A 15,780-nucleotide genomic window follows, 5' to 3' on the forward strand; every position below is an offset into this window, starting at 1 on the left:
CCAGCTCTTTGCATTTGGGTTCGACAATGCAACCTTCCCAAATTGATTGGGTTTCTGCAAGCATGGCCCAATTACTACACAACATATTTTTACGCCAACAAAACTACGTAAAGGGATGAATGACAAAACAAAACAAAAAAACTACTCTTCAAGATGATAAAAAAAAAAAACCAAAAGAGGATGCATTTGTATCCGTGCGAACCGTACTCTTCATAGTGAATGGCATCTTTGCTGCCATTTTCACTGTCCCGTTCGGTTTAAATTCAATATAATTAAATTTGACAAAATAATTTGAATAATAAATATGATTAAAATATATAAAAATAAATTTAAATGAAATATTTTTGTTAATATATATACGGCTTAAAAGTATATAAATAAATTAGCAAAAAAAGTATATAAATAAAATTTGTAATTATAGAAGAAACAAATTGAATTTGTTAAATAATAACACGTAGCGAACACCATCCGTACCTCATTCTCTCTGATAGCGACACTTGGATTCCACCCTTCACCACTTTCCATCTTTCATTCGAAAAGAAAGCAAAATAATGTCCCTCTCCGTTTTCTCTGACTTTCTTCCTGTGGTCCCCACATTCCACCACCACCACACTTGATCACATGGATTGTTATTACCATCTCTTTCTATTTTATGCAACAAACACTACCAAACCTACACCCATCCCTCTTCATCATCATTATTCATCATTCACTATTCAGTTTTTCCAAATTCCAAAACCGACACACCCCTTCAACTCTATTTTAAGGTCACTATTTCCTCCCGGTATCGTATGTATCCCATCGTATCTTTGTATTGACCCTACTATTTTTACCCTATAATTTAATACTTTTTAATTAAAAGTATCTATTATCACACTTATATGTTTATTGCTATTTTAATTTAAAAACATATTTAAATATAATACCCGAAAATATTTTAGGCAAAAATCTAATAATAATAATAAATATATGAATGTAACAAAAAAAAAAGCCATTTTTGTCATGTGCAATATAAGTTTAAAAAATAGAAAAAATAATAATACTTAATATATAAATATAAAATAATCATCTTCACTGTACACCTGTCTTTCTCTTTTTTCGTGGAAAAAGATGAATTTAGGTGCAGCATTTTTCTGTCCTTGCAAACAAATTCGCAGGAATTGGTTTTGGCAAACAGAAACACCCTTTCTAGCTTAGCGATTAGATCTCCCCACCTTATGTGAAAGCCTTGAACCTTCAGGTAATGTTTTATTGGTATCTTGCATGCATCATTTGGTTTTCATTTTTGTTTTTTCTAAAGCTTATTTCAAATTTTCTTTTGGGATTTCTTTTTTCTAAAATCTGAATCACCTTTATCTGCCGATAGTTTAATTTGTTTGTGATTCTTTTAATACAATAATTAGTGTACTTTTTTGGGACGTAATTATGGGCGTTTCTTCGTTTATCACACAAATAAATTATTTCATTTGTATTTTTATTTTCCTGGTTTGTTTTAATTTTATATTTTTTGTTAGATAGATTAATATATTGAGGCATCTCTGTGGGATTTCGCAGGCTTTTACGGAAGGTGGGATTTGAGTAGAAAGGGGTGTTGGCTGTTGACTTTACGGAAGGCCAGTTTCTTTGTTCATTAGTGTTTTTGTTACCTCTTTTTTCCCTTTTCAATTGAACCAATTCCTCCCCTTTTCGTATGATTTTTTGTGATTCCTCCTCTCATTTTTGTTAAAGGGTCTCAAGAAATCAATCTAGTTTTGAGACATGTTTGGAGTTTTGTAAGTAAAAGATCTTAATAAATAAGGTTTTTGTAGGAAGGAATATAAATATATAATTGAGAATAAGATGGAGGAAGATACAAATTCTTGGATTAGGAGGACGAAGTTTTCTCACACAGTGTGCCATCGTTTGGATCCTTCTAGATTAGGCTCTATTCCTATCACCATTCAGTCAGAGCAAATATCAAGGCCTTCTTCAGAGGCTCAGACAAACCTCGTTAAAAATAAGCATAGATCTTTGTCTCCATTGCCTCAGACTTTTCTCTCTGAGGCCTTCAGGGAAGCTAGACATGAACAGAAGAGGTTCTCAACACCAGGTCCTAGGAGGGAAAAGAGGATTATGGGCAAGTTGTTGCACAAGGATTCTCGGGAAACTAAGGAATCAAGTTCGAGGTCATCTTCCAATAGTAGTTCAAATGGACAAATGGAGTCAAAGCACCACAAGGATGCAGCATGGACTAGGTATTTTGATAATGGTGGAGGAAAGGCTACTGCTGTGGAAACAGCTAAAGAGTGGAATGTTGACATGTCTAAGCTGTTTCTTGGCCTCAAGTTTGCACATGGAGCTCATAGTCGACTATACCACGGTGTATATAAGGATGAGGCTGTTGCTGTTAAAATCATTTGTGAACCTGATGATGACGAAACTGGAAACATGGCTTCTCGATTAGAGAAACAGTTTGTCCGGGAAGTCACCCTTTTATCTCGACTTCACCATCAAAATGTTGTTAAGGTGATTAAATCTTTTATTCTTCTTTGTATACGCTGTTTGCAAAGTATGTATGCTTAGTGTGGATGCTGTCTGTTATGCCTTATTTATTATTGAACAAAGTTGTCGAGTCTTTTGTTTTGTTCTAATTATTGGATTGGATTTGACCCTTTTAAATTTTAAAATAAGCATGTTATTTTATTAATCCTTTTGCATTTATGTTGGTCCAATTGTGCTGTTCATATATGTTGAGATAATTAGGTGGCTGCTAATTTGTACTTATGTCTGATGTATTGTTCTGATTACAGTTCTTAGCAGCATGCACAATGCCACAGGTTTATTGTGTTATCACAGAGTATTTGTCGGAAGGTTCCTTGAGGGCATTTTTGCACAAGTTGCGGCCCAACGCTATTCCTCTACAAAAGTTGATACCTTTTGCTCTGGATATTGCTCGCGGAATGGAATATATACATTCTCAAGGTGTCATTCATCGAGACCTCAAACCAGAGAATGTCCTTATCAATGAAGACTTTAGCCTTAAAATTGCTGATTTTGGCATTGCATGTGAGGAGGCATCATGTGACTTATTGGCCGATGACCCTGGCACCTTCCGTTGGATGGCACCTGAGATGATCAAACGTAAAGCATATGGGAGAAAGGTTGATGTGTACAGTTTTGGGCTTATCTTATGTGAAATGTTGACTGGAAAAACTCCTTATGAGGATATGAATCCAATACAGGCTGCTTTTGCAGTAGTAAATAAGGTATGATCCTTTGCAATCAAAGTCATCTAGGTTACTAATGCGAATACCAGGCTATTATTTATCACTTCGTTCTTCATTGCTACCACTCTTTGTAAAGGTCCTATGTTATACTAGCCTTCCTATAGTTAATTATTCACTTGGCTTGCTGCTAGACAAGGCATATTTCATTAATGATTGTTCACTTTCTGAGGAAATCAAACTCTAATGCCACTGAATAGTATCCAAACAAGTTCATTCCCAATCCCATCCTATAAAGAACTCTTATATTTTATAGCAAAACCATGTATTTGTGAGATATAGCTGAAAGCCTTGGCTAAGTGCCCCCTTTGCTTAGAAAGCAACAGCAGAGTACACAAATTCAAAAGGAAATCAAATTGAAGTGTAAATTTATGCAATTGGTTTCTTAAGATCTAAACTAACAGTTACTTGTACATGCTATTAATACATATAGTAAATTACTATGCATGACTCTGTCTCCTTGAGTGATATAATGTTATAGCTAATATACTATTAAGAATAGAGCTAATTTATTTCACAGAATCAACAATTATGTGGGTAATTGTGGGGAGGATTTTGCAGTAAACAGTTTGATTTGTCTTTTGGTGTTTGATTTACCTGAATTTTGAGAAAAATCTAGGTGGTCAGCCATCTTTTGTATATTATTTCTTCTCTCTTATTTTTTAATTCACATGACAGAGTTTTACCCATGCAGTTCTTACATTTCTGTTACATGGTATTGTATTTCTTCAGAATTCAAGGCCATTTATTCCATCAGATTGTCCACCTGCTATGCGAGCTTTAATTGAGCAATGTTGGTGCTTGCCAGCAGATAAGAGGCCTGAATTCTGGCAGATTGTCAAGGTATTAGAGCAATTTGAATTATCACTTGCCCGTGATGGAACCCTCACTCTGGTGCAATACCCTTGTGGTCAAGATCATAAGAAAGGGCTTCTTCATTGGATTCAAAAGCTTGGTCCCGTGCATCAGAATAGTGGCCCTGTGCCTAAACCCAAATTTACATGAATCTCTCAAGTGTCCTGGCTCTTATTATACACCAGGTCCATTGTAATTAAAAATGAAAGGTTTGTTTTTGAGGTTCTCTGGTTGTAGTAAATTGATATTTAGACTTGCACATAAAGGTGAAGGCATCTTTTAACTGTGTGTGCATACTCAAGTTTTGAAACTCCAGCTTCATCTTTTATAATTCTGATTAATATTCTTAAACTTGGCTCAAACTGGTCGGTTGAAATGGTTGGCTCGGAAACCGGATATGTAACCGGTTTGAGTTCATAATCATATCGGAAAAAAGCCGGTAACTCGGCCAAGTTGTTTCCAAAGCGGAACTTGCCACTTGAATTAAGCTAGCTATAGGCACAAGTCCTGTTTATAGAACGTCAACTCTCTCCAACTCTCAAGTCTGGTCGATGCAGGACTTAACCTAGGTGAAATTGGAAGAAAGGGGTAAAGGCAAGAATAGAATACCGATCATGGTGCATAATTGCCAAACTGAGTTACTTTTATATCAAGTGGATATGACGTATAATATTTAGATCGAGTTAACAATCGGTCTAAGTTTTATGACACTAATTTGGTATTATTGATACATAAAAAAGAGTCATTTTTTTCTCCTTTAATTGGAATTTTTTTTCATATTTTAATATTTGTGTGATTTTAGTTTTTTTTTTAATTGTTTACATTTAGTTATTATAGTTTTTTATTTTAATTAATTTTTTAATTTAAAATTTTATCTAATAATTAACAAAAATATAACAGAGGTGTAGTATTTATATAAGTCTTTTTTTATTTAATTACGTGTGTATATATATAAAGTTAAGGTTCACTGACATGAGGGGTCAAATTTAGATACTTACATAATAACTTTATTAATCAATCTAATAGTTAGTTTGAAGATTTTTATCAAATAAATTTTTATTAAATTTCATTAAATAAATAAAATTATTATTGTATTATTTTATTTAAAAAGTCATATTTTTAAAATAAAGTAAACAAAAAAATTTGAATAACATACTTATAACTATTTATATTACATAAAAAATAATATAAGATGATGTAATTGTCTAAATTTGAGACATGATATTAACAAAATTTGACTTATATATATTCTTTTAAAATTTATATAAATTAATGATATATTGTAATTTTATTATATTTCTGTCAAATATTAAATTAAATTTTGAAACTAGATATTGATTTGAAGATATAAAAAATTATGAGAACTAATTATGAGTAAATATAATTAAAGATTAAAATTACTTATAAGTTAAATTATGAGGATTAAATGTATAATTATTATTATTATTTGTTTACATGTTCTAAATAATACTAAATGGAATAAGTTAGAGACAGAGGTAGTTTTAACTGTCTCTGTGATGCTTTCTCTATAGTACTTTGTTTTACCCCTTTGCATCATGAGATTGAAGTTAATATCTTTGGGTGATTCTAAAATCTTCCCTTTATTTTTGCAAAAGGTAAATACAATGCTTTTCAATAAGTAAAGTGAAATTAACTTTGAACTATTGATATTTGTAGATATAAAATGAATAACTAAGATTAATTAGTGAAAAGATTAGAAATCAAGAGAAACATGTGACTATATTGGGTAATAAAATGTTAATGAAGGATAAATAAGTAAATTGCTACTTCTTCTTTATTTATTTTCTCTTCATCTTTACTACAACTCCTTCATTTTCATTTTTCTCATTTCCTCTCAACCTCCATTCCCAGATTTTTTTTTATCTAAACTTTAAAATTTGTTAGATAAAATTAACAAAGGTGATATTTCTCTTGTGACTTCTTTCATAATTTCCTCTGAATTACATGCACTGCTCTATCAATCTGGGTTCCAATGAGACATGGCTGAACATGAAACGTGGTTGGGAAAAAGCAAAATTTAAAAAAACAAATCAAAACTTCACAGGTAAGATAACGCTTCCTGCAATGCTTGTTTCACGCTTTCCACCCAGCGTATTTTCAAATAAACACCCAACACTATCTACATCAACTTTGTGACCAACCGCTATTAAATCTATGCTTTCTTATTTTCCAAACTTCTACATCAATCATTATCACCACTAGATATAGATATGATTTTTATTAAAAGGTTGCAACTTTCTACATTGGTTCTCTAGTTCTCTAAAGAGAACTAATGTAGAATTTTATTTTTTTACGTAGCTATTTCAATATCGATTCTCGTAAAATTGATGTAGAACATATTTTTTTATAAAGAAAATACAACTTTTTAACTTTCTACATGGGTTCTTTGAAAAGAACTAATATAGAAAGTTATTTTTCACGCAATTACTTTAATATCAGTTCTCTTATAAAACTGATGTCGTAATTTTAAAAAAAAAAACCACACAACTTTCTATATTGGTTCTCTAGAAAGAACAAATATAGAAAGTTTTTTTTTCTTTCTTGCATAGCTACTTCTACATCAGTTCTCTCTAGAGAATCGATGTAAAAAGTAGTAAGAATTTTTGAATGTCATTGTTTTTAACATCGTACACGAAGGCGAGTATAAACTTTGATTGTTTGTTGCTTCGTTGTTTCAATATATTAATAAACATAACAACGACTTGATACCCATGGAAAGTGGAACAAACATATCATTTTATTAGTTTAAATTTTTCTGTGTTAAAATTATGTCATTTATGAATCTTTGATGGTGCTAATAAGATGATAGTAACAGAGGAAGAAAATGAGGAAGACGATGAAGGAGGAACATAAATAAGATTCTAAAATTTCAATATTTTCTAAATCTGTTAGTATTATATTTTTCTGGGTAAAAGTTCTGCCATTTGGGAATCCTTTACAGGATAAGAATGAAAGAAGAAGAAGGAAAGAAACCATTGCATTACTGATTTCAGAATCTATATATTTTGTGTTAATTGTATTGAGTATTGTCCAACAAATTATGTATTAATGATTATGAAGAATATGAACTTTCGACTTGTAATTGTCACAAATTGAGAAGAAAAAAGAATATAAAATTACTAGTATATTCTTTTAGAAGTCTAACTTAAATAATCAATTTCCTGTAATACAATTTTAACCATATGATTAAAATCAATGGTTCATAATATTTAATAATTTTTTGAAAAGTTATTTTTACTTTACTTTTTACAGAAGAAAGGAGGATTTTAGATTCACCCAATATCTTCAGGATTCTAGGGCTTCTTTGGAGGAGTCTAGAGAACGAAAAGGAAAGGAGTATGCTGGGAAAATAAGCTTATCGGGTTTGGTCTGTATTTATTGTGGGCTTTTCCATGATGTTATCCTTTTTCTTTTGAAGAATGGAGAGAAAGAAATGTAAGAATTTTAGTGCGCTATATATATTTATATTCATTATAATTTGTTTAGATTTGTGAAAAAAATATGCATTTTTGTTTTATTTTAATTAAATTAAATAAAAGAAAAAAATATGATTAGTTGTTAAGATAAATGGTAAAAAAAATTTATCTTTAAACGATAGTTCTGGATATCAACTCTCAATTAATTTAATTTTTGTCATTAAATTGAATAACATAAATGTTTTAGGATTTAGGGTTGGAAGGACACAAATAATATCATTTTAAAAATTTTTAAAATTAGATTAATTTTATTTTGACTTTTAAGATTTTGAAGTAATCTTTTGTAACTTGTCTTCTGTCTTTTTCTTCAACCATTATAGTGACAATATTTACTTTCCAATAACTTTGTTGAACCAGAATAAGGGATGAAAAAGGTCAATAATGTTTTGACCGAATAACAATAATGTTGATAACAAAAGATGGTTGGACTGGTTGAAAGTAGAGATGACTGATAGACGATTATTGAGTCGCTATCAAAACAACTAAATTTTTTAAAGATTTTGTAGTATAAAGCTAAACCTAGGTCGATTTACGAAGACACATTTTTAGTCAAATTCAATTTTAGGTTTTCTTTTAAAAAATGTAAATAAGGTTTTTGGGATTTTAAAGATTGCAATTAATCAAATTAAATTATGAACAGAATTAAAGTGAGTAAAAAAATGAATTAAGAAATATCAATCCACAGAATACCAATTGCGTGTAACTCCGACTATCACAGTATCTAAAGATTTAAATCTACGTTTGAACAATCACCTAATTCAATTAATTCAATCAAATAACCTAATTGAATAGAGTTATGAATTAAATCAAATAATCATTTAACCTAATTCGTATTTATTATCAAATTAGAGTATCAATCGAGTCCTAATTTGAAATCTAACAACATAAAAGTCAATCACGATTGCAATAAACAATTCTGAAATTAGAGAGAAAAAGAGAACAAACTCGGAGCAATTAGCGCAGAACTCAAGTCAGAACTACAGCATTTGGATTCCGCGGATTGAACGAGAGGTTTATCCTTCAATCGAAATGCTTAACTCACCCAAGAATGAGAAAAGAACGAGAGAATTCGAGAGAAAGTAAAAATAAGAATTCTTATTTTGGTCTAGTCTTAAAAGCTCAAAGTGTCTAATCCTCCTAAATTGATAATCTTATTAGTCTATTTATAGGTTTTGATTAGGGTAAATTAAGTGGCTAAAATGTGGACCTCAATAATATCTAAAAGCCCAAATATAATTATTAAATAAGAATGGTTCAAATGCAATCTTGCAACAATATTCAACAAATCTGCCTCAACTTCAAAAAATTATAAAAAAAATGAAAACAACTTTAAATCTAGCGATCCATATATGCATTTTGAAGCCCTAGATGTATATAATCCAATGCAACTAGAATAAACTAAAAATGATATCTGTAGAAAAAGTTATGGCCAAAAGAGTAATCGGAGGTCAGAATAACTGAAAATACGAAATTAAATCATTTATTTGTTACAGGCCCAATTTATTCAAATAAGTAAAAAATAGTAAAAACTATAAAAATAAAGCATATGAAAAAGTGTTTATTAATCAAAATAAAACATTAAATATAAATATAAAATATGTTACAACAATGACAGAAAAAAATATTGACAATGATAAAATAACTCATAGTACAAGACGTACTTAAGAGTAAAAATGAAAAAGAATATTTTTTTTTCAGCCAAATGGTTGTGACAAATATCAGAAGTGATTTATAATAGTTGGAAGCAAAGAAAATGATTAAAGAAAAATGTTATGAAATACCACCAAGTAAAAGAAAAAGAAAGAAAATGAAGAAACTTTACTGTTCAAAAATTTAATAAAAATAAATTATTTTAAAAAATTAAATTGATATTATTTTATATCCTTTAATATGTTATTTAATGTGATAAATTATTATTTTATTATTTAATTTTAATATTTTTTATGATACTTATTAAAATATTGAAAGTTGTTAATTTAAGAAACTAAAATTTTAAATTTCAAAACTTTAATTACATTACATATTTCATATACTAAGAGCTTGGGTTACCCGTTTATTTATTCTCCTTTTCGTCTTGGGATACCAAAGTGGGAGATTAAGACTTGACAGACAAATTTACCGCTTACTATAAGGTAATTTTTGTTTTGGGTCAACTCACCATCTGCGAAGACACATCTCTGACACCTTTTACTTTTATTTTTATTTTTACTAAACAGTTTTATTAATTTATTGATAAAAAATAATAAATTTTGGCATAAGTTATAAACTTGTGTTGATAAATACACTCGAAATTTCATTTGGTTGGAAAGGAGACTTAGATAAGATGCTGAAGGAGAGCAGAAGAAAGGAAAGAAGTTTGTGACATGTCTATGCTTCTATCTCTTGTTCTTGCAGCCTTACCAAAAGCGATGGGGTTATTGGCTTCCTTTTCCACAGCTCTCTTTCTAACAACTATCATAATGTCATTTTTTTTTATAAAATATGGTATTTAATATTTCTGTTAATATAAATTTTAATATTTACGCTCTTATTTGCTGGATATTTATAAACCTGCATTTATATTTATTATTCTCATTTTCTTTCTATTATTTATCTTTCTCATTTTAATTAACTTAATATAATTAGTAGAATATAAATATTATTATAATATTAATAACAATGAAAAGATCATAAATTAAAAATAGTATAACGTAATTAGAAAAAACATTCAAATATGATTTATTTTTAATTATTAACACTGTAAATATAATTTAATTTCATTAAAAAGTTATATAAAATTTTTCAAACTGTAATTATAAAGTATACCAAATATATTATGCAGGTAAAAATTTTAAATTATAAAAGCCATGACTATAAAATTTTATGAAAATTACTTCCACTTAAAATTATAATTCTCTTTTAAGTACTTTTGCAATAAATATTACTTAATTAATTAATAGAAGTTGGTTTAAATAGCAAGCAACCAACCAGTTCAGTATCGTTTAAATAAAGATTTAAATTTAAATTTTTATTTATGTCAAAAATCTTTAATAATAAACTCACTCACCATATCTAAATACACAATCCAAACATAGGATTTAAGGTAGCTTACTGAGTGGATTATTGTATTCCCGAAAATATCTTCATTCTTCCATTAAGAATTACAATAAGCTTGTTGAGTGGATTATGGTATGCCTGCAAACATCTTCATTCTTCCATTAAGAATTACAATAAACAGATACGCAAAAATTAATTAAATAAAAATAATAATAGATTCTTAAAAACAACAATAAAAAGACCCTTGTATCTGTCATCAAGTTTACGTTGGTTTACATTTATTTATTAAATAGGTTATATTCAGATTTTATAAAAATTTTGTAAATTTAAAATGGTCAAATTGAATATTATCCAAAAAGATTTAGACTTTAATAGAGCAGATTATTTAAATAATATTTTAAAATTATATATTTATTTTAGAAGACTTAAATTTATTGATTTATATATAATTTTAAGCTTATTAATTTATTTATAATTATAGATAATAATTTACCTAGTTAAATTAAAAGACCTTGTTATAAAATAATTTTTTAAAGAAATTTACATGTAGTCCAATTTTTAAAAGGTAGCTAAAGCATAAAATATACTTCGTATCAAATAAATAGGTTACATTCACAAACTTAAATTTAACAGTTAAATTAAGCTCAAATTTTAAAAAGTCTAACTCAACTCTACGATTTTTACCCCTAATGATTTCAGCTGGAAAAAAAATATTTATATTTCATACCCGAGAGACAATTTTGAAAAAAAAAAAAAAAAAAGGAGAGAAGGAAATTTGCCTTTAGTTTTTTTTCATCACAACTATCTTTTTTTTATATTCTTTCTTTAATTTTTTACAAAATTTATTCAAACAAATAACATTGAAAGATTTGACTTTGTAAATAAATTTAAATTAATTATAAATATATTGTTAGAATTTCATCTTTACCATTAACTTTATAACTAATAATTTGTGTCAAATAAATTAATTTTGTTATAAATGAATTTATTTAGAATTTATTTGAGACATTAACCAAACAGACTTATATTTTTCTCTTTTGACATTATTGAAAAAAATAAATAATATTATATATTTCTTAGAAAAAATACTAAAATTGAAACCTTTAATAAAGTTACTCTTTTTTAGAGTTAGTCATGTATATTTTTTTAAGACTAAAATTAACTCAAAAGATGTGTGAATTTTATTATTTTTTGCTACAAATAATTTAATATTTATTTATTGTTTTGTTAATTCTGTTCTAAATTTTAAAAATAAAAATTAGTTTTAAATTTTTTTATATAAATTTTTAGAATTTTTGTAAATACTTATATAAAAAATTATTATTTCTTTATATTTTTAATTATATAATTAAGTTAAAATGTTTTTAAAATTAAATTATTTTAAAAATAATTTTATTACATATATATTATTTCAAAAATTATAAAAATTAATTTTTAAATAAAAATATTTATTTATTTTAACATAAAATACTTATGTATTACATAAATTATTAACTAGTTTAAATTATAAAAAAAGGTGCTTGCAACTTGCAACTTGCAAGCATTGGTGAGCTGCTATATTGTTAGTCGGATTCTTCAACTATCTTTTTATTTTTAATTGAAAAAAATATATGTGTGTGTGAGTGCTTTAAAAATGACGAGGGGGTCAGTCGAAAAAATTTGAGACTTTTTTACAAAATATTTTTTAAAATAAGATCATTAATTAATTAATTTTTTTTTCTTGATCATATCATCTAGAGTATCATGCAATACCTTTCAATTTTTTTTAGAAAGTACCATTTTATCAACTTGACACTTACCACAAATATCGCCTCTTTTAAGGAACAATATTAGTTTCACTTGACACGCAAGTATATTTCGCAATTTGAAAAATTATTAGTTGATAAATTTTAAATTAAGAGTTTCGTTTCGCTGAGTTAAGTTTAAACATCTACAGATAAAAAAATTATAAAGAAATACATAATTATTATATTAAAATTATAAAAATTTAATAAATATTTCTCTTTTTAATAAAATTTTATTATTATTAGCAGCTTATTCTCAGTCCTTAAAAATTAATAAAATCCTTAAATAAGAATTCTAATATCATATGGTATATATATAGGGCAAGATATTTTTAAATCAGTATAAATCTAAACACTCTTACATTCAATCTGAGTCTTTCATTTAACTTAAATTTAACGAGTTATAATTTATTACTTCATTGACTGTTAGATTTAAGTTAAATGAAAGATTCAGATTGGGTGTAAGAGTTTTTAGACTTATACTGTTATAAGAAGATCTTTTCTATATATATATATACTTATTTAAAAAAAATTATTAAATATTAATATTTTATTAAAAATAAAGTTAAAATACAATAAATACTCTATTATAATTATTTAAACTAATTAAAAATAATTTAAACAATAATGATTGGTAAATTAAATAAATTTAGAAAAATTGTTGAGATAATTTTGAAAAATACAATAAAAATTTAAAAGCTAAAATAATTATCTTAGGTTATTATTACTTAAATGTTAGTTAATATATAATTTAAAATGAATATTTTATTAAATAATAATCATAATTTGTTATTAGTTAAAATTTAAATATGAGGTAGTTTAAGTTTTTGAAATTATGAAAATTTCATTCAAATATTAGTTGTTTTTTTTTTTTATATATATAAACAAATATATTATTAAAGCGAGTACAAAGAGTACTCAAAATCCAGATTCTCAAAAAGAAAAGTACAAAAAAGCATTATTATAGTCATCCTATGCTTTTAAATAAGCAAAGACCTGGGTTCAGGTGCCAATTAGCAAGGTAATCGAATCTCCCTTATTACACAGAAACACCACTTTCAAGATCTCAAAATAATAGAATCCAACAATTTCTTTTCATCCAACACACCAGCAGAAAATATGATATTATTCCTATGTAGTCATAAAGATCACACAACACTAATCCAAACAATAAGCAGATTATGACATTCACTTTTGTTGCTACCCGTACCAATCCAAGCCAGAAGATGAGAAGATATATTTGTCAAGAAAATCACTAAAAATCTAAGCCAACAAGTAGTAAATTACCATATCAACAGCAGTTGTCAGGCAAAAATAATACACTTAAGAGGAACTTTCCTTTTCCATAACCTTTCAAATTTACAAATTTTAGAAGGTAAATCAAGTTTCATAATTTGTTATTTGTTTAATGTTAATTATTAGGTATTTTAATTTATTAAATTCATTTAAATATTAATTGTTAAGACATATAATTTAAAAATTTTGAAAGCTAAAATAATTTTTATAATTTGTTATTAATTTTTAGGTAGTTTAAATAAAATAATAATAATGTTTCCTTTAAATATAAATTTTGAAGAAAATTAAATAAAAAATTGGGAAGGTTAAATAAATTTCATATTTTTTATTATTTAAATGTTAACTATTACTTAATATAAATTAGATAAATTAGTAATGATTAGGAAGTTTAAATAATTCATTTGATTAAACTTTCATTTAAACACAAGCATAAGCTATTATGCTCCACATAAGCGCATATGGTAACTTCAAGGTTCAGTTTAGACTTAGCTTAAGCACTATTTTTAGCTTAACTATGTGATATTTTTTGCTTAAACACGATAATTTTAGCTTAAGTGCAATATTTTTAGTTTAACTTAGAATTTATTTGCTAAAGTTCTATTTAATTCGCTTACGCTGGACTTATTTTGCTTAAACTAGATGTTTATTGCTCAAGCTTTAACTTGTTGGTTTAAACTAGTATTATAAGCTTAAGCGATACACACAATCCACTTAAGTCGAGGACGTAGTCGCTTAAGCGTTATATCTATAGCTTAAGCGATGTATGTTTAGCTTCGGCAAAATACTAGGTCCCTATCATTTACATGAGCGAGATAACAAATTATTAGTTATTTTATTTTATTTAATTTGATATCATATTACTTAGTTAAGTTATATGTTACAGTTACAAATCTCAAACTCTAAATAGCAGAGTATAAAAAAAATATATTTTTTGTTAATTTTAAATTTTTTATTATTTATCATAATTTTTATTTAGACATACATTTTAACTATAAAAGTTAACATTAACCCTAAAAATGTATTTGATAAAGCTTTTCAATATTCAAAATCTTAATTAAATAGTTGAAATGACCGTTGAATAACACTTTTTTCATTTGTTAATGGTATAACTAGTATTTTATAGAATGATATTGAACTTTTTTTATAATTTCAGCAAAAGTATTTGAAAGCTTAAGCCAAATTATAAAAAAAATTGTTAACTCATTATTGCATTTATAAGAACAATGAATAAAATAAGGTGGAAGGTTGTTTATGGTGAAAATTCGCAGAATGTAAACAAATAAATCTAAGAGTAATATGGAGACTGAATTTTAGGTTATCTTAGGTTATTTTAAATGTGTTTTTTTTATGTAACAATGAGATAAATGTCGCTAAGCAAATATTGTAGCAGGAATAGTAAATAATAATCAAATAGGACATAACTGAATGTGAAAATTTTACAGAATGTACTGAACAATTGTAAGATTGCAATAAAAAAAAAGTAGAACGAACTAAAAATAAAGTATTGGGACTTCTATTGATTATTGATTCGACTAGAGGGACTCCTAGCTACTTGTATGACGGGGCCCCATGGAGACGCAGGAGATGCAGGAGCCGCCAGCCGGATCGACCAATAAATGATAGAGGGATGGGCTCATTCGACTAATTAGTGATCCCTGGCCCTACCTAACAAAGAGATGTCCATGACAGTGAGCCTCTTGGTAGCTGCTGTCTGACACGGTGTAGAGTTTTGGTGTGCAAAGAGTTTGGGTGTAAGTGTATAGGCCAAAAAGTTGTCCCCGAAAATGTTAAGCTTCATAGTATTTACAAGCAGTGTCTCTCAATAGCTCTCCTCTTTTCGCGGACACTTTCTAATAATTGCTTACTGTGCGTGCTAACCCTCAACCGCTCCTGCCTATTATCTACAACTGTTTATTATCGTGCTAATGACTGTGACTTCTCAATAACCGTTGTTACCCACATTTGTTTCTTCATGTTCACGATCTTTTCTTCATGTCTTTGGCTTTCAATTAGTGGTAACTACTGGTAACCGCTTCAAAGTTTGTTTGA

At 27.4% G+C, this 15,780-nt stretch overlaps 1 protein-coding gene across 4 annotated transcripts; it reads left to right on the top strand.

Moving 5' to 3' along the window:
• Window positions 1-1,041: 1,041 nt before the first annotated feature.
• On the top strand, window positions 1,042-4,875 carry LOC113872676 (serine/threonine-protein kinase HT1-like). 4 transcript variants are annotated; one of them, XR_003505904.1, is made up of 5 exons: window positions 1,104-1,240; window positions 1,555-2,505; window positions 2,790-3,245; window positions 3,996-4,354; window positions 4,391-4,442. XR_003505904.1 is itself a non-coding variant. In XM_027510422.1 (5 exons), the coding sequence occupies exons 3-5, from the start codon at window positions 1,840-1,842 to the stop codon at window positions 4,266-4,268; spliced, it is 1,395 nt and encodes a 464-aa protein (XP_027366223.1). In that variant the 5' UTR covers window positions 1,148-1,240; window positions 1,555-1,613; window positions 1,809-1,839; the 3' UTR covers window positions 4,269-4,845. The 4 variants fall into 4 exon arrangements, 3 of the variants coding, with proteins under 3 accessions (XP_027366212.1, XP_027366233.1, XP_027366223.1); XM_027510422.1 differs by having other exon boundaries at window positions 1,148-1,240; window positions 1,555-1,613; window positions 1,809-2,505; window positions 3,996-4,845; XM_027510411.1 differs by having other exon boundaries at window positions 1,042-1,240; window positions 3,996-4,875.
• The last annotated feature ends 10,905 nt before the right edge of the window (window positions 4,876-15,780 follow it).

This window comes from Abrus precatorius, unplaced genomic scaffold (genome assembly GCF_003935025.1).
Source record: "Abrus precatorius isolate BTA unplaced genomic scaffold, Abrus_2018 Scaffold10, whole genome shotgun sequence".
NCBI classification, from domain to species: Eukaryota; Viridiplantae; Streptophyta; class Magnoliopsida; order Fabales; family Fabaceae; genus Abrus; species Abrus precatorius.